General features: G+C 38.6%; 1 protein-coding gene across 1 annotated transcript in view; it reads right to left on the minus strand.

Moving 5' to 3' along the window:
• Positions 1–310: 310 nt before the first annotated feature.
• LOC150092340 (sodium- and chloride-dependent GABA transporter 1-like) overlaps positions 311–20,241 on the minus strand; it is a 247,537-nt gene continuing 227,606 nt past the window's right edge. Inside the window, exons 15-17 of the mRNA XM_090414962.1 lie at positions 12,530–12,757; positions 8,001–8,210; positions 311–791 (exon numbers count right to left, since the gene is read on the minus strand). Of these exons, the coding sequence (XP_090271088.1) occupies positions 495–791; positions 8,001–8,210; positions 12,530–12,757 (735 nt within the window). The 3' untranslated portion in view covers positions 311–494. The remainder of the gene's footprint in view (positions 792–8,000; positions 8,211–12,529; positions 12,758–20,241) is intronic.

The raw sequence follows: 20,241 nt of genomic DNA on the forward strand, positions 1-20,241 counted from the left end.
TCTGCATATGTAAGTGGAAATTTTGTACATCTTGAAATCTGCTAATTTCGTACTTTCCATGAAAATGAAATCGCGTAGACGATTCTAGCAATAAGTATTATTGCCAGAGAAAAAACTCTGGCAGTTTGGAGTAGTGTGGTCTGATTGTTTCTATCAGGCATTGTCATACTTAAAGCTGCTTCTATTCCAACAGGTAAGATATATGGCATTATATTTTTGCTTTACCACAGTATACAGAAAAGGATTTTTTTATAAACTTCACAGGCGTTTGTTTATTTGTTGACTAAGGTAAGTAAGAGCCTGGAGACCATTGCAGCTACTAAACATTTTATGATAAATAAATCCAATGTAGGGTGTTTGACTAACCCTGAGGATATACTACAAACATATTGTAGTATATCCTAATATATTTCATATGTCATCTATGCATATATGATCAGGTCTTTCAAATCGATGACTTCCGATGACTGGATGAACTCCGAGATTGGGCTATTTTAGGGTAGAATTTTTAATTCTATTTCACCTTCACTTTTAACAGTTTTGTGACAGTCAGTGTGGTGACTATTATTAAATTGTACCGAATCTTTTTTCATTGTTAAACAAGTCGTCTCATTTTCAAATTGTAAGTTTTCGTCTGCAAGATTAACATTGCACTTTTCAGGATTATCTGCTGAATGTTCTGTAGAGGTATTGTGTTTTCCTCTCATTTTGTTTTCTTCTTCTTCGGATACTTTAAAGACTCTAAACTTTTGATATCTAAGAACTGACTTTTTTCTTTGTCGTTTCTCTGCCTAGAAAAATAGATAAAACATCCATTAATTACTGTAAGCCAAATTATTTATTATACACCCTTAACAAGATACGTAAAAGGCAAAATTTTACTAGATTCTGAAACAATATTTAACTTTCTGCAACCTATTTTTTTATATTTTTTAAAAAAAATTAGCTAATGCCTTTTAGCCCTATCTAACATTTGAAGCTGAGTGGACAGTTCAATCTCCACTGCTAGTAATCAGATAGCTGGCCCAAGACTATCACGAATTTAATCGGCACACAGTGAAGAGACAGCTAACAACATGTGGCCTTAATACAATATTTTTAATGCCTGTAAATAGTGTGGGTTCCACGGTCAATTTTCTTCCGCTTACAGGACGAAAAACGCAAGTTTCCTGAAAGAAAAAAAAAACGTTTTCCTGTGCCAGAGATCGACTAACTCGGAAAGCGGCGAAAAAAGACAGAAAATGTACTCTTGTCTCCAGTTGCCAACTGGATTCTAACCCAAGTCTTCCTTTGTGCGGTCAAGCATCGTGGAGTACAAACGCTACTTCCACTGAGCTACACAGGCGCTTTATATTGTTATAATAATTATCATTGAAATGCAAGGAATTAGTCGATCTGTGGCATGGGCAAGCGGGTTTTCTCTCCCTGAAACTCTGGTTTTTCGTCCCGTAAACTCAAGAAAATTGACCGTAGAACCCACACTATTTCAGACATTAAATAAATTGTGTTAGGGTTATGCACCACGAGATTGCGGCATTTGTTGAGCCATTCTCTTCACTGTGTGCCGCTTAATTAGTGATAGCCTTGGGCCAGCTATCTGTGATTGGCTACCAGTGGAGATTGAACTGCCCACTCAGTCTCCAAAAGTTAAATAGGGCTAAAACGGCCTCATCTACTCCTTATATATGGGAATAAAAAGGCATTAGCTGATTTTTTTGATACAAGGAAACAAATAAATGAATAACCCTTCAAGGTTTGTTCGTTTATTTATTTGCTTTATTTGTGAATCACCCTTTTAAGATAGTAACCCGTCTGATAGACATTGGCTATTGAAAATAGCAAATAGAGAATGAGTCCGTTTTTTGAGAGTTCTTTCAAAACCGCCTCAGCAGCTTTTACACATACTTTGTTGCTTTCGAAATGGCGGCCTCTTAGTGGTTTCTTGGGCTGGGGAAACAGCCAGAAATCGCGCTGTGCGAGATCAGGACTGTATGGAGGGTATGGTAGGATATCTGTGTTGTTGTTCTTCAAAACGTCCACTACACAACCAGCAATATGTGGCCTTGCATTATCGTGGTGCAATAAGAAGCCATTCTTCAGCAATGGACGCTTCCTCTTGACGTGCTTGATGATAATCGCTGCTGTGTTGATCACTGTCTCTGTAATGGACGTTGAAGGTCTTCCCTCACGTTCACGATCTTCCACATTTTGCCTTCCTTCCTTAAAAGTTTTATGCCAGCGAAAAACACTTGCCCTCGACATTGCTTCATCGTGGAAAGCTTCGCGTATCATGTTAAAAGTGTCCGATGCCGATTTTTGCAAACGCACACAAAATTTAATCGCATAATGCTGTTCCAAGGACGCTTCAATTTCGAAGACTGGTCGCGCCTCGTAGGCGCTCCGAAACAAGCTTGTTTAGTCACGTGACACTCTGGCACATCAGTCCGTATACGCCATCTATCAACCTCTTTGTTAATACAGACAGCAACATTTCTTTATTCCACAGAAATTAATATTGTGATGAGTGGTTTCGCCACAGTAAAATTAATCTTATTACTTATTGAACAGCCCACGTACATTTGAACTGGTGTCAAAAAACTATGGACAAACACTATTCCTAAAAATAACAATTGCAAATTTAGACAAATCAGCTTGTGGCAATTTATATAATTGACGATTTCGAGTAGAAAGCGAGTACATTGAAATTTTCGAATCGCGCACAAAGAGGGTGATGTGGCAGCACTCAACACGTTAAAAGGCAAAAGGCTGCGCTAAGTCAGTTATGTTTGAAGGAAGCTCATTTTCTGAAGGAATAAAGTTGTAAATTTCAATGTCTTGTAAAGGCATCATCTAGAATCTAGATGATTTCACCCGGCAAAGAATTATTGGAAAGCTTCAAGAAGACTGCCGAATTACTAATATTGCCAGAGAGTTTGGAATCTCACATAGCGTTGTATCCATGCTCTGGACAGCGTTTCAAATCAATGGAATGTGTTCCAGAGTTTGCTAAGAGGCTGCTCTGGCTCCACCATGGAGCACGAAGACAGATTTTTAGTTATAACAGCAAAACCTAATCGGCGCACCACGGCAGGTCATTTTGCAAGTGGGCTTCATTCAAGAATAGATACCCGGATTTCTCAACAAAATGTGGCAAGACATCAGTGACAAACAGGCCAATTTATCCTAAGGCCTGTTGCTTGCATCGCTTTATCTACAGCTCATCCTAGAGCACGTTTTCAGTGGTGTGTCCATAAAAATTTTACAAGACACTAATGGGCTGATGTGCTCTTTGCTGATGATAGTTGTTTTAGTCTTTCCTCCGATTCTAGATAACATTGGATTAGGGGTGAGAGTGGTACTACTTACCGTCACGAGAATGTTCTTGAAAAGGATAGATACGGCGGTGCTGGGTCGTGGTGTGGGGAGGCATTATGCTTAATGGAAGCACTGAGCTACAAGTGCTGGAAAAAGGACTATGACTGAACAATATGGCAACGATCTTCAACGTCATATTCGATTGTTCCGTGGTGCTGTAGGCTAAGAATTCACTTTTATGGAATAATGCCACGCCACATCGTACACGAACAGTGGAGATACTTTGGAAACAGAGGATATAAATCGATCAAATGGCCAGCACGTTCCCCGAATCTGAACCCCATAGAACACGTTTGGGACGCAATAGGGAGATATACTGCTACTCGAAATTCCCCTCCAGAGAACAAAGAAGGCCTTATCATTGCTCCGAAGGAGGAGTAGGCCGGTTTGCATCAATAACTCCTGAATCACTTGCTGCTAAGCATGGTACGACATTGTCAGTGCTACTTTGCAGTTCGGGGTGGACATAATCCATACTGAAATGTCTTTTCTCATAGTTTTCTGTAAGCACTGTACATTAATTCCTTAAATACCTCCTTAGAAATAATAATAATAATTCGTTTGTCATTGCTGTCGAAAGATTCTTCGAGATTCTTTTAAGTTAACCAGCCAAGCCATGTGATAATTCGATGGCACTATGTCTGGAATGCAAGGAGCCTACTGTAGGGTGGTCATTGTTGTTGTTATTATTATTATCATTTAAGATTACAGCCGAAGCAGCTTAGACTTATGAAGAATATACTGTATATTATGTATATTAAGTGGTTTGTTTTCGAAAAATACACCTCTCCGACACTTCGAGTTCCTTGGTAATGTGACTTATTGCTCTCTTAAGGTTTCTGCCTGATCTCCGACGAAAACCAACCAGTTTGAAACAGCTCTCAGGCCAGTGAAACCTTATCAAAATGGACCAATAGGAGACGAATATATGAACGATTGGGCAAAGTGATCATCTTTCCTATAAAATCCAGCTAGGACAACTCATAAATGCCGGCGAGTGTGTTCCCATAAGCTCTCTAGATAAATTACGTACTAACCTTTTATAGTTTCTGTATTCGGCTTTGAAATAATGTTGGATTTAATATCCACTTGATTTATATAATTTTTCATCGCCGAAATGATGCCTTCGGGCCCTTTATTTTAGCATAAACCGTTATAAAAATTATTCGTTCCATACACGGGATTCCAACTCAGGTCTCTTTAGGACGTTAATATTTAGATTGTTTCTATAGTTTGGAAAAGTCACTGTAATATAAGATATGGTAGAATTTGATAGCAGTCGAAGTTTACTTGCAATTGTTCAATTCAGCTTGCCATGGAAGCATCTGTTTGCACTGTGTGATGTCCCATTTCATCCCTGTTAGTATTCAGGAACTGATCATTGGGTGAATTCCAGCAAAGTGACGTCACACTATTCCCACTGAAGGTTTTGATTTGAACCTTTTTTCTTGATGGGAGATATCGTGTGTTTGCATTCCAAATTCTGTTCTTGGTTCATTGTGGAGAAAGACATCATCTATTAACAAAGTGTTTCAATAGGGCAACATTATTATTATTATTATTATCTGAGACCTGCAAGAAGCAGTCAAGGACACTTTGAGGGAGGCCATACATCACCCAAACCAGCTAATTCACACTAGATGCACTCATTATTTCAACAGACAGTGTTTCACTCAATTGCTGCTCTGTGAGAGAAAAATCTAACTCTTACCCCTTTCTTAACTGCAAACAAACGTATCTTCCATGGATGTTCCAGTGTTCTCTCCCCATCTTCCATATAACGAAAAATTTCATCAGCCGATATCCTATAACACCTATTCAAAAGTTTATTAACCTCTATCATAACACCTCTATTTCTCCTGTTAACCAGTCTGCAGTCCATATACTCTCAATCTGTTCTCATATATTCTACCTTCTGTAATCCCGATACAATCATTGTAACACTTTCCACAGCTTCTTTATCCCCTCAGCACCTAAGAGACCAAAATCCTCATAATAGTCCACGTATGGTCTTATGAAGCACTTAAAAAAGCAAAATGATTGCATTTTTTTCTATGTAACCTTTGAAGTTCAAATTCCTATCCACCATAACACCAAGATTCCTACCCTGATAAGATTCTTGTAGCATAATTCCGCTAATATAATATGCCGTCGGAAATTTCATCACGCCAAAGTGCATACCTTTTATACTTACTAACATGAACTGATAGTCATTTTCATTTGTCCTAATTTTCGGCCAACTCAAATAATTCTGTAAGTACCGGATATCAGTAGCATCCCTATTTGTCCTGCCTGTCTTCGCATTATCAGCAAAGATTGAACATCTCATGTTAGAACCTCCCTAATATCATTAATGTAATGTATAGACTGAACGACAATGTCCTAAGGAATGAACCCTGGGGTACACCACTGGCCACCTTAAATCTGACAGATCCACATCCACTGTATACCACTTTTTGATATCTATCAACCATCCACTTATCAAAGTCAAGAGTTAATGTTCCAAACCCATATTCTCCAGTTTATGCAACAGCCGTTCATGTGCTATTCTATCAAATGCCTTAGCACAATCCCAGTATCGTCGTATATCTATTCCCTATATTCAACTCGGCCTTAACATTGTTATAAAATATGAGCAAATGACTAAAATGACCTCCTTTTGGTAAACCCATGTTGTGGCTTTCAGTCTAGCTTGTCTGTCTATCCATTTCGGATAGACAGACAAGCTAGTATGCGAGTTTTTACCAACTTCTCTAAAATCTTCACCGCCACACCAGAGACACTGATAGGTCGATAGGAATGAACCCTGTTAGACACACTGGTTCATCTGTCCCAAATTCTTATTTAGGTTATGCAACTGTTCAAACTCATTCTCATAAACCTCTGTCTTCTCATGCAATGTAGTAGCACTGAACATTTATTCTTTCTTTTTTCTTGTAACATAACCATAAAATTCTTTTGAATTGCTTAATTCAGGTAAATCGGGTTATCAAATCTTTTGGTAACTCGATTTAGCTTTCAACACAGTATTCGTATCTTTTCTGACCTCCGTTTTATATATTTCATACCTCCTCTCACTTTTATTCTCACGATTCCTTCTACATCATTTTCTTGTGGATCTCCTACTAAAGTTTCTCATCCATCACATTACATTTGGATACTTCCTCGTTTAAGGACCTTTTTCAAATATTTCTATGCATGACTGATATTTTTTCCATTCAGCAGATGATACCATGGGACCAAAGATAATATTCTGCTTAGTTGATCATAATTTCCTGCTTATTTCGTCCAGTATGTGACCTGTTCTAATTAAAACATCTACATAATTAACTGCTTGCCAGGAAAGTATGGCATGATCACTGTCACCAATTGGTAGCAAAATAGCAATATTCTTAACTGAGACCCGTTCTGATGATATGATCAAATCCATCTCTCTTTGTATTCGAGTTACTTTTTTGTCATGCTGCTTGAGAAAGTTGTCTTGCAAGAACCCAATAAACTCTTCATTCTTATCATGAGATTTCTACCCAATTAATGTTTGGATAATTAGTCACCGATAATGAACACTAATTTAGTGTCCATCACAGTAATTTGGTGTTGCATTCAATCTTCACCAGCAACCGAATTGCTAGGTCTGTAGCAACATCTCCACCATATATTCCATCCTGTTAATCTCCACTTCATACCAGATAGCCTCATACACACTGCTACATGGGTATTAATACCAATTTTGCTTTCATGAGCTTCTGCTTTAACTGGACGCAAGCTCTCTATCATTAGTAGAACTGCCCTGTCTCTTAGATTTAAAAGCTGTTTACAGTTGATCAAAAGGAATCCATTTTGAGCAAACTTTATGGAATTGCAGTCTACTGGGGATGACTTCAAGGGCAGAAACATCATGTCTACCCTTTGGAATTCCACTGATAGTAACCTTGTTTCGCCGAGAGTAGCTACACTGACATTTTTGATGTCACATCTGTTCGACTGTTTGTAATTTTTTTCTTTAATTTATTTAAATATTTTAATCCACTCATTCACACTTCGGTGTTTACGCATCCTCATACGCTTCGTATCCATCAAATATTTCAAGTTAATGTTAATGGTATTACAATTTTAATATACACTTCGCATCCATGATAACCTTGACGTCTATAGACGTCTTGGCCGGTAGCGTGGATAATATTAGGAAATTAAATGAAGAGGAAGCACAGAGTTCCGAGATTCACAAGCGTGTTTCAAATTTTTCCTCTATATCACTAAAATTATATCAGTTTACATTAGCAAAGCAGCGCACTCATGAATTAATAGCTCACCAGTTTCTGCTACTTCTTGTAGTACATTTCACTTTTGGGCGACATTTGGGCTTCAGTTGGAAATACCGGTATTTACATCCTGTCTAGGAAGCAAGGAACTTTTAATAAGGAATTTTCAACTTTCTTTGGAAACAAGTAATAGAACGCAAGTAATAGACAAAATACATTAGCCTCGTCGTCTTAACTGATTTGATAGTAATTCCATCCAGTCAATTAGTTGGATTCAAGGAACAACAATAGAACTTTGTTATCGATACCAGAAATTACTTAATAGTACGATATCATCATGTAGAATAATATTATTATACTTACAGCATACTCCATATGTGCATTATTAATCGGTGATGCCGTTTCGCATGTTGAATGTTTCCAAGAAATATTGGTAGCTCTGTTATCAGCAGCTGTAACAGGCGAAGAAATATCTTGAGAATAAAGGAAAGGCAAAGAACTGTTCCAAAGTTCGATGAGAGTAGAAAACGAACTGTTTCTTGACATGTCTTGGGTTTCCTTCTGAGTAGTATCCTGTAAATCAAAGTTCTGTTTATTGTATCGAATAATAAGAATGATTTACAGTACAGGATTTAACGTTTGGTTTTCGTTCGATATCAAAATGCATACAATATGAATCAAGTCATCAACGGATTCAAGTCTTCAAATGAGTAAATTAAAGGAGCAATTAATTATACACTATGAATTTCAGAAATGTCACAGTTAAGAATATGATAAACCGGAAGTTGTCTGTTATCAGTTAACGACTACAGAGTAGAGGCCACTTGACTACCGATTTTCAGAAAGCTAGGGCTAAAAGAGTTTTGCTTACACTTTGGGGGTAATAAGATAATTTATTTTCATTAATAACCATTCTTATATATGTGCATGTTCACGTAACCTACCAGGTTTTAAAAAATAAATCCTCTAATGCCTTGTATTGCCAAAGCAAGTAGCCATTAAAACGAAGTCAACGGCCAACCCCCTACAGACAAGGCGCATCGTGCCATGTAACGATTCATGTGTTTGTAGCCGACATAAATTGGAGGAATATGATGCTCCGAGGTCAGCGCAACTGCGTGCGGGTGAAATGGCTGAGAGAACGGAACTATCGGAGTTTGAAAGAGGCGTTCTAATGGGATGCCATGTTGCTGGCCTATCCGTTGGGCAAACTATTGAAAAATTGGATCATCCCAGGTCAACAACAATTAGTGACACCATACTGAGATGGAAGCCCAGGGAGTCAACTGCAAGTGGGATATGCAATGGACAACTCACCGAACGACTGTAGGATGCTACTGTTACTTTCTGTATATTATACCTTGTTCTACCTTTAAATAGTCCGCTTTCTAATCTACTGTTGTGCCTTTAAAATATTAATTCAGTACTATTTCCTTTTTTGGATATTGGCAAAATTTATTTTTATGCTGCGCCAGCCAATATCCTATAACAGAAGAGGCTCTTGTTCATGGAAACAAGTCCAAATTCAAAAGGGATATATATATATATATATATATATATATATATATATATATATATACAATTATTAATGTTACGCTAGCGCTGTGCAGATTCAGTTAGCAGTCGTGACCTGAATCTCACTTAAGCAATAATATATAATTCCTTCCCTCAAAAAAGTTCTATTTCATAAGTGGTGGTTTGAATTCGTAATCAGGCATAAACTCAGGTATAAGGTACAAAACATGTTTATTGGAAAAACATAAAACATTTACAGTTAGGAAAATTCAAATACTCAATAGAACAAAACTCACTCTAAGTTAAGGTTCATACTAAATCACAACAATAAATTTGAGTAAGCTAAATCCTTCAGTTACGAAAGGATAAGATTAATTGTAAGCATAACACTACTAGGATATAATTCCTTTCACAAGTTATTCACAGAACACGCATTGAACACTTTCATTAATACTCGATCAACAACCATCTTAATTCTAAATTTCATTAGTCAAGCCTAGCTATTCTCAATCAAAATACTGCCAATCAACAATTCTTCTTTGTTCCACGTGGTCGTAACTAATTCAATCAAATTCTCACTTAAAAGTTCTCTATTAGTGTCCTTAGTATACAGTATACACAAATTTCTTATTCTTTTAAGCGATTTTTAACATATGAAATTCTTTACATTACCGGATCCTTTCAGATTTCATGTATAGTTATAGTTATCGGCCATCTTTTCCTGGCGATGCACTACGCTTTTCTTTGAATCATTTCCAGACTGTGGTGTGCTGTCTACCGCTCCACAGGAAATTTTCTCCGTTCTCCTCGATGGGACTTTATTCGAAGGCTCGATTCTGCATAGGCCGTCATAACACGATCAGCTTCGCTTAGAAATTCTCAAGAATAGGCCTCTTCGTCCGACATCAATGTAGTCGACCCACCGCTCTCTCACGAATCCCCCGACAAAAACCCTTAAACTGGAATCCAGGAACCGAAGAAGAAAAAGCCCCGTAATATGGCGCCCATCGTCTTTTATTCACCCTTTTGGGCGCCCTCTATTCGATGTGTTTTTTACCCACAAACCCCATCGTTTATGCCCCTTGGGTGATCCTACACTCTCCCTAATCTGTTAGGTTACCCTAATCCAGGTTCTGACGTCACCTTACGCGTAGGTACAGCCTCCATCGGTACGCTCAACTCATACAGATTACACGCGATTATTCCGGATTACTACTTATTATCTTTCTGGAAATTTCGTAATGTACTAGATAGCTTAATGGGATTTACAAATAACTTAACAATCCCTTTACATAATTCTTACTATTTTCACACAAAATTCTCTACTTCTCATTTCAGTTATACAGTAATAAATTTAATATACGGTACATATGGACTACACATCATCGCATAACATAAAGAAATAAACCCTGAATAAAGAATTTAATTGTAAAGTTCTCCATTGAGGGTCTAACACTACGAAGGATGATATGAAAAAACCGCTATCCGTAGGCTAACGCGTTGAATGCAGATTTCCGGGCATCGATCGGAACACGAATCTGCACAAAACCATTCAGTACCGAGGTTCACAACATGGATATCCATAGTACGACCGCAATATGCAAGCTCAATATTGTCCCAACAGACATACAACGTCGTCTTCAGTGATGTAAATTGCGTGTAGAGTGGGACTTAGAAGCTTGGAAAGCTGTGTTATGGAGCGATAAATAATGTTATAAATAATGCCATCACTCTACACCCACTATCGAGCAGATAGATGGATGTGAGTGAGGCGGATCCCCGGTGAACGTTTCTTACTAGAGTGAGTAATCCCAACTATGAAATCCGGAGGTGACAGTATGATAATATGGTTCTATTTTTTCTGGTTTGGCCTATTACCTTTGTAGCGCCATGAATGAACAGTGAATTCCGAGAGGTATCTGAATATTCTGGAGAATGCAATGCTTCCAACTTTGTGGCGTTTCGACGGAACTAACCACTATCTTTTTCAGCAAGACAAAGCACTGTATCATAAGGCTACTGCTGTAACTGCATGTTTGTAGATACAAACGTCACCACACTGGTCCCCACAGAGCCTTGATCTCAATCCGATTGAACATCTGGGGGATGAATTGGAGTATCCAGTGAGGTTAAGGTACATCCACTCCACACCAGTCCAGGACCTCATTACTTGCCTACGGGAAGAATGGTCCAAAATTCCAATTGATCGCTATCATACACTTGCAGAAAAATAAACCTCATAGGATTGCTGTAGTCATCGCACCGAAATGAGGTCATAGATTTTATTAAGGTGGGCGCTATCGCTGTTTGTTTCTCACACTATGCTGTCTGTTGACTTTCCAAGCAGTAGATTTTAGCACTCCTTTTGAAGACAGATGGGTAGCCTTCATCCTTTGGTCTTCGTTGATGGTTCAAGTTATCAATCAATACGACAGACAACCACTATTCCGTGGCCCTACACCCAAACACTTCTATTATTGTCTATAATAATGAGGCTTTCTCAAGAGAAGCTATGCAAACAGCTACCATCATATTGTGATCCTAAAACCTTGTATTACTGTCAGTAACAGTGTGAGTTCAAGGGTTGATTTTTTTTTTTTTTTTTTTTGAAAAGCATGGGTAAAATCCCGAGTTTCCAAGAGAAAAACCCAACCTGTCCATGACAAAGAATAACTAACTCAGAAAAATGCCAAAGAAAGTCCTATATGTATAAAAAAGGTTCCTTTAGTCAGCGAAGAAAATCGAATTTATAATGTTCTTTCTAGAGCGGTCTAGCGCTACAGGAACAAATACCATTCTCCCCAGGACAACAGACATCTACCATTGAATATATACATGCGTGCATGTATATAACATGCACGCATGTCTGCATACAAAATATAAATGAAAATAAAATATTATCGTATTAAATATATATTTAAACATCTCTATGCACATTATAAAACTTTTATGTAATCTGTATAATAACTTCATATTACACATACCGGCCACTAAATCAGAAACGTCGTATATTTTCGCTTTCCGTACAGACATGAGACTGCCAATAGCCTTTGTTAAATGCTTGTCAATATTGCTGCACATAGGAAGTACTGATTGTCCGTAAAAGACGACTGCAATCTCGTTCCTGACGGACTGTCTCAGAACCACAGTTACGCCTCTTAGACAAGCAATGTGGGTTATTTTTCCACTGATTAAACACCTGTGATATCAGCATTATTTAAATAGTTGCCTAGAACACGTGGTAACGCACATGATCAAGTCTTTTTGATATACGCTGCGTAAGTGACGTTTACTTATATTTGCATAAAGGTTTCTAATTCATTGTCCGGTATTGTAAACTTTTCTAAAAATTCCACTGAATTAATAAATGAACTTACATATCGCGCGATACTTTCTGTAATGTAATTCTTCAGACTTTTATTTTTATTTGCTTTTCGTCTCGGTGGCAGCACAAATCCGTAGGGAATTTGAGATGGCATATCTTCTGGAATACGAATCACTAGAACTAATGTTGTGACTTTGTCGCTCCCAAGATCCCCAATTTCAACTATATGGGTGACAGAGGGTTTTCGAATTGGACGACTAATCCAATTCTGCTTCACTGCCTGCAAAATACAAAAATGTTAGCAAATTGAGGCCTGTTAGTTATTCAAATAACAGTGAAAGAAATCTTGATGAGACTTTTTAAATGTACAATCCGAAATGCCAAAGCATTCCATATAGTGGAAGTTCAATTTAATATCTGTTAACTGTGTGTATTATCTAGCCGATTTGCTTGTAATGTCGGACAAAAAGCCTTGGTTTCCGAGGGAAGAATAATGCTCTCTCCATGTAACACATCTCGCTAACTCATCTTTAGCTGAATAGATCATGTAAATATTTCTCGCATGTGATGAGATTCTAAAAGGTTTTTTCAACCGACTAACCTGCTTTTACCTTTTACCTTTCAACCTAAACTTATGCACCGAACTTATTGCCAAAGTAATCCTCAGAGGCATGTAAACTTACATCCCCAACACAATCCTGAACTGCTATTCCATAACTAAACCTTAGTTCTCCAAAAGATGTACCAAAGCTGTACAAACGATAAAACGAAACATACCATAAATGCCTCAAATGAAGAACTTCATCCTCCTTTAGAGCTTATACTCAAGCCCAAAATAGATTCAAAAAAAAAAAAATCCATGCTTCCAAAACAGAGTTTGAAAGAGCAAAAAGCAGGAAACTAGCAGCCTCTCCAAACGGCAGCCGAGCCTTCTGGTCTCTCGCCAGAGCAATTCGTCGTAACTTCTGCCCAACACTACTGCCACCCCTGTTCATATCCAGATTGCTCTATTTCATCATCACCCATCGAAAATTCCAATCACCCAGCTTCACATTTTGCTTCCAATGCATGCATAATTGAAAATGGTAAATACCCCAAACCATCCCAGTTACCCAACGTACAATGCCCTATATCCTTTTACCAGAAAGAGATCAGAACCAAATTAGACACAAAAACGTCTACTGGCACTGATGGCATTCCTCCAATTGTCCTGCAGGTTTGTGCAACAGAACAGACTCCTATCTTATGTCACCTGTATATACTCACTTACTTCACTGGTATCTATCCCAGCCTGGAAAGTGGCCTATATTCAACCCATTCCCAAGAATGACAACAAGTCACTGCTGTCCAACTACCAGCCTATTTCGCTCACCTCAGTCCTGTCTAAACTAATGGAAAAAATTATCAACTCCAGACTCCTACACTACCTTGAAACCACCCATCTAATAAATGACCGCCAGCATGGATTCCGTCGCTGAAGATCAACAGATCTTCACAAATCTCTGGACAAATGCCATGGAGAAGTCTGGGGAATCCCAAGTGGTTGCACTTGATATTTCCAAAGCTTTCGAGCGGATCTGGCACAAAGGCTTACTAAGCAAACTACCATAGTTTGGTCTGTCTCAGAACTTCTGTAGTTGGATTGCCAGCTTTCTGTCTGGACCCACACTGTGTGTGATGGGGGATGGTTCCTTATCCTCTCACCATTCAACTATTGCCTGGGTTTCACAAGGTTCTGTCCTCTTGCCAATCCTCATCCTGCTATATATCAATGACTTACTTCAGTTGACCTCCAACCTAATACACAACTTTGCAGATGACAGCACTTGCACTCCTCTCTTTCATTTGATAAATCTTACTCTACACAACTCACATCAACCTAAAGAACATCAACCACCATCTCCCTGAATTTTGATATTTAAGCCATCGTCCAATGGGATACAGATAACCTCGTGCCAATTTCAATGCTAATAAAACCCAGTTCTTTCTAATTTCTCATAAAAAAAGAAACATTTTCTCCTAGTATTATTTTTAACAACACCCAAATTTCCATGCAATTTGAGATTTCTCTTCTTGGACTTACCCTGATATCAAGCCTCTCCTGGCATAAACACATCACAACCATTGCTTCTGCAGCTTCTAAAAATCTAAGATTTATATTTCGCTTAAGATGTTACTTCACTCTTAAACACCTGTTAATTTTATACAAATCACAAATCCACCCAGCTATTGAATACTGCTCTCACATATGGGGTAGAACTCCTAACAGCTCCCTCAAAATGGTTTACTCAATACAGAGGAGAGCAATCAGACTTATTAACAACCCAACCTTTACCAACTCATTCCCCCAGTTTCGCACAGACGTTTGGTTTCTGCAATGTGTATTCTACAAATATTCCCATGGGAAATGTTCATCCGAAATCGTTTCAATAATTTCCCCACTTAGTACTAAGCTCGTTGGAATACATGCAGCTTCTGCTGAACATTCCTTCACAGTGAACCATGTAACCTGCAGAAAAGTTTCTTTTCCTCCTCCACCCCTGTTCTGTTTCCTAAGGAATACAATATACAGTCTTTTAAATCACATGTAAACAAGTTCCTCCTTTCTCAACCTATTGCCCATATTCGGTACTAATATACCATAGATTGATCAACCAACCTCTCGTGGATAGGTTCAACATACAAAAAAGCTTGTAGTGACGTTACATATCCCATCACTGCAAGGCGCATAAAAATAGGCATCATCCTGTTCCTTGCGCTATAGGGCTTACAGAATTTCTACTAACACAGAAAAAACGAATGAAGAGTTACAATATCTGAATTTAATCTTACCAACAAACTTGCTACAATACAACATTAATAAAAAAATCTTACATCAATCTCTAAAACAATCATATGAAGAGGAAAACCAAGACTTTAGAGGCGCAGTGATTCTCCCATATATATCTCGTCTAGCTAAAAATACTGTTACGACCTGAACTGCGCATAAACTTTTAATCTATCAGTAAATCATTCCAGTTTTCAGCACATACAAACCACATGTATATTGTGCGTATAGCAGCACTCAATGTTCGAAATGTCCTTTTGCCTTCATGTACGCATGAAGTCTCTGAGGCCACATATAGAAGATGGCAAGTACAACAGCCAATGGGAACGCTGTCAGTGCTCGCTCCAAATCCACCTTTAGGATGGCAATGCTGGTGTGTTGTTTCTTACAGGCTACTCTCTCAAGCTCCAACCACAATATGAAGTCGAACGGATTCAGATCAGGACTTCCAGACGGGCAATCAGATGGTGATGTGTGGTCGTGCACATTCGCCTCCAACCGCTGTTGTTTGGTCCTCACCTTGTGTGTGTGCAGGAGCTGAATTCTGTTGGAAGGTTCTCTGATTACCATGAAACAAGGGATGATTCAGGAGCCGTGCCACAGGTTCCAGCATGGTGTCTTGATATACTTTGGCGGAGGTTTTGATCCTTTTCTCGCAGAAATGCAACTTGAATAACTCTTGATACGTCATCCCCATCAAACCATCATGACGTGGGATGATGACTTCTCTGAATCCTGGGTAATATGGCACGTGCTGTGTGATCATCCGCGGCATATACCCGATAGTTTTGGCAGTTAGATGACTCTTCAATGATGAAAACCTTCTCATGTGTGAAGGAGATACTTCTGTCTCTTGTTTTCGTATCGGCGAAGAAGTGCCTTTGATTTTAAACCTTCTGCCACATATGTTGTGGTGTTAGGAAGTATCCAGTAGAAAGAACAATATTATCTCACCCTGAAGTCATCAGTTAGAACACGTGACATCGTTCTCTGCGAAACGTTCATTTCTCGGAACGCACTTTCTGCGTTCTCACACGATTACGGCATGCCTACACAGCCCTCATGTTGCGTCCTAACGTAACGTGGTCGACCTGTTCTTTGGTGGTCAGATACCAAACATCCTACTGATCCCGAGAGTTTCAACATGTTGAAAATAACAGGTGGCTGCATTCCAAACCTGTGAAGTGCTACACAGTTCTCATAATCCGCAAACTGCATGCTAACCCGTATAGCTAGACCACTCTCACACTACTGATAAACAAGTGAATGTTGGCTGCGCATAGCGCCACTTACAGAACCATCCTAGTTCTGTGGGCAGTGCAGTGGTGTACAGAAGTTGTAACAGTATTTCTAGTAAGATTGTGTACAATCGCTCACAGACAAACTAACAAGGTTGTGTCAACAAAATATAAAGGCCACCTTCTACCTAATCCACAAGATCGCTAATCATATGAAACTTCTTAACCCTCCATATCCGCCACTTAAAAGACCAGTTGTCTACAAGATCAGCTGTAGTTGTGGTTTATACTGTATGTGACAGATAGACAAGTCTGGAGAGTTACGCCGACCAGAAAACTTTAAGGAAGTTGAGAACTAAAGAAGACAGAAATCAGGATTGGTAATAGATACAAAACATCAAGTATTAGTATGGCAACAAGCAAAACAGATTGATTACCGTTTTTTGTCAACAGAGTTCATGTAATTATCCTGATGAAGTGAAACAAAAGAATTTCACAAAACTAGTCGAGAAAGTAAAAAAAAGTAGCTTCTTATTCTATGTGATAGTTTATTTTTGTGGAATAATAGTGAAAATCATATTCTTAGAAATACCTTTATTCAAAGACTGTAACAAGTTTCTTTTTGGTCTGCCTCTTGATTCTTTTTTCCATGATTCGGGCTCAAGGCTATGTTCAGTAATCTCCGAGAGGACATTCTCTGCAAAGGTCCAAACCATCTTAATTATTGTTTAAAAATTATATCTGTGATATCTTCTCTGAGGTTTAATTCGCGTTTAACTTGCTCATTTGTTTTGGGTTCTGACCAGTGGGTATTATTCATCTTTTTCCTTAAGCATTTCATTTCGAATGCTCTGATTTTCTGTATATCTATCTATCTATAGAGGCTCTGTCCTCCTGATGCAGAAGATTCGGTGCCTATCTTTTTTAATAAAACCAACAAGTATCGTTTGGTGGGATGAAGTATCATTCCACCAAACAATACTTCACTGGGACCTACCATATCGCACAAAAGCCACCAAACCCGACGCAGATATTCAGTGGGGGAATGTCGCACAATGCACTACCCACTCCAACTATATTACGGAAATTGAACCCGGATGTTTCAGTAACTGTCTATTCTGCTACCAAGCAGGGACAGTCCAGCATATCTACTTAGAATGTCCCGTCAACACTCAGTTAATCCGTTCGTCTCAGTAAACGGCAGCTTTAGCATGCGGTTGGCTACACAATCTTGTCCATGCAGAGTCAAAAAGACATTTGATCAGACAACATAACAGTTTCACAGAGAGAGGTGGCCTTCAACAAACGGTGAAAAGTCCTATCCTACAAGAGCATCATCGCACAGACAAAACCACACCCTAGAACCTTTTCCACCAAGACTGGAATCCAAGGAATCAACTCCTGGCTGTGTAGGCCGACTGTATCACAGTCGATTTTCCATCTTAGATGTGACATCATTGCTCCCCCTTCCCAAAGAAAGGAGGCAAAAAGAGATTTTTGTGCTTAACAGTGTGAATAATGATCATCTGTTACTTTCATGTGAATATATAATGTCTTATAGCAACTGTTATTTTCGTGTAAGGGATGGTATCATCTCAAAATAACTGTCATTGGAACGAAAAGTGTAATATCGTCTTAGAACAACTGTTATTCTTATATAATTTATCTCAACAATATTTCATTTCGAATGCTCTGATTTTCTGTATATATGTTACGGTTAAAGTGATAAATCCGTTTATTATTAATAATTACCGGTTAAAGTGAATAATTTAAGAGAATTAATCACTTTAACCGGTTCAAGTGAATAATTCCTAGAGGAGTCTGGCAAATGTAATAAAAACATGTTTATAGGTTTTCATGCTCAATAGAATTATAACAGCATAGGTTAGGTTAGGTTAGTTTATAATGAAAAAAGTAAGGAAAGTACTTCTTTTGCACTCAATGAAATCAGAAATAAACTAACCTAACCTAACAAAAGAAAGAAAAAAAAAGTTGTGTGCCGAAAAAAAAAAGAAAGTTGTGAGCCTAGCTTAATGATTGCGGGCAGATAAATGGAGATAACAAATAAAAGTTGTTGTGGGTAGATGAATGGGGATCTTAGATAAACGTAGTTGCTGTACCTCTTTCCTCATCAATGTAGAAAAACGCTGATCAGTTCCTCTCTGATTTATCTATTATCCCCATTTATCTGCCAGCAATCATTAAGCTCGGCCCACAACAACGTCTATCTTTCATCCCCATTAATCTGTCCATGACCAACCATGACTACACTCTGGTTCAACATGCTACATCCAGGTTAGTTTAGGTTAGGTTAGGTTAGTTTATAATGATTTCTGATTTCATTGAATGTAAAAGAAGTACTTTCCTTACTTTTTTTCATTATAAACTAACCTAACCTAACCTAACCAAACATTCCGCTAGGAATTATTCACTTTAACCGGTAATTATTAATAATAACCGGATTTATCACTTTAGGAATCTTTATCTGGACGATTTTCAATCGAGGGTGAGTTAGCGGATCTCGTACGAAGGTAGCAGTTTTTTTTTCTCCCGGAAACTCGGGTTTTTCATCTGGCATACAGAGAAATTGGCCCTTCAGAACACACGCAATTTACAGACAAAAAATACTAGTTGTGGTGGTGGCGGAGGTGGGCGGTAAATGGCGTTCATGAAGATAATTCGTAGTAGAGGTTCGGTGTAGTGTTTGAGGCAGTTGAAACAGTTGTAGGTGTCCTCCCGCGAAGAGTTTTCAGCCTCCTTGGACGTGTCAGGAATAGTAATAATAATTATATCTAGAGAGGCTCGTCCTCCTGATGCAGAAGATTCAGTGCTTATCATCTTTTTAATAAAAACCAACAATGCATCGGAGAGATTTACACCCTGCAATATAAACAAAATCTACAGCACTCGAATACAAGAGTCCAACCAAACCACTTCACTGGAAAATCCTGTATCAAATAAATGAGCATGTAACCTCTCTGCCTGACAGCGGAGAACCAAAACCAGTTAATCCTGAAATAAAAAATATCTATCTACCAATCCGCTAGGGCGGCCAAGGTGTTGCACGTGCGTTCATACCGTTCCTGCCTTCTTCCACCTTTTATACGTTTGTCCGCAAGGAACGAATTAGTTTTGTATATAGATATATTCTCCAATCTGATAGCTGTCCGTGATTTATGACAGTTTTCTTCTCCTGCTGTATGAGTTCCTATATATCTTCAATTTTGATGCCATAATTCCTTCTTCGCCACCTGCGGCTCTCGGTGGCGAAGAATTACCTACCATAGCAACCGCACATTCCTGTACTATCATTGACTCATCAAAGCAAAGATCCCCTACGACTTCGAACCCGGAAGCAAGAGCAAAGTTCACGGGAGCTATGGACACAGAAAACAGGTTAGTAAATTTCAAATCTTATGCTAATGTTGCATCAAACGGAAATATCCTATCGCCTGCCAAAACACTGATCTCACACACGAATGCCACATCAGCCAGCAGTAAACTGATTAACACAAAAATAACTACCACTGTTACCAACGTCATTTCCCGAGAAAATAGAATTGTTATTTCCTCCACCAAGGAAAACATCCCACTAGAAGAATATCTGACGCCGATCGCCAAAATTGTACCTGCCAAAAAATATCATTGGCGCTTCCTGCGTAGCTGGAACTATGCAGGTGTATTTCAGCCATATCTCAT

Source organism: Typopeltis vanoorti, chromosome 26 (assembly GCF_054136105.1).
Source record: "Typopeltis vanoorti isolate ZY-2024b chromosome 26, IOZ_Tvanoo_1.0, whole genome shotgun sequence".
Taxonomy (NCBI): Eukaryota; Metazoa; Arthropoda; class Arachnida; order Uropygi; family Thelyphonidae; genus Typopeltis; species Typopeltis vanoorti.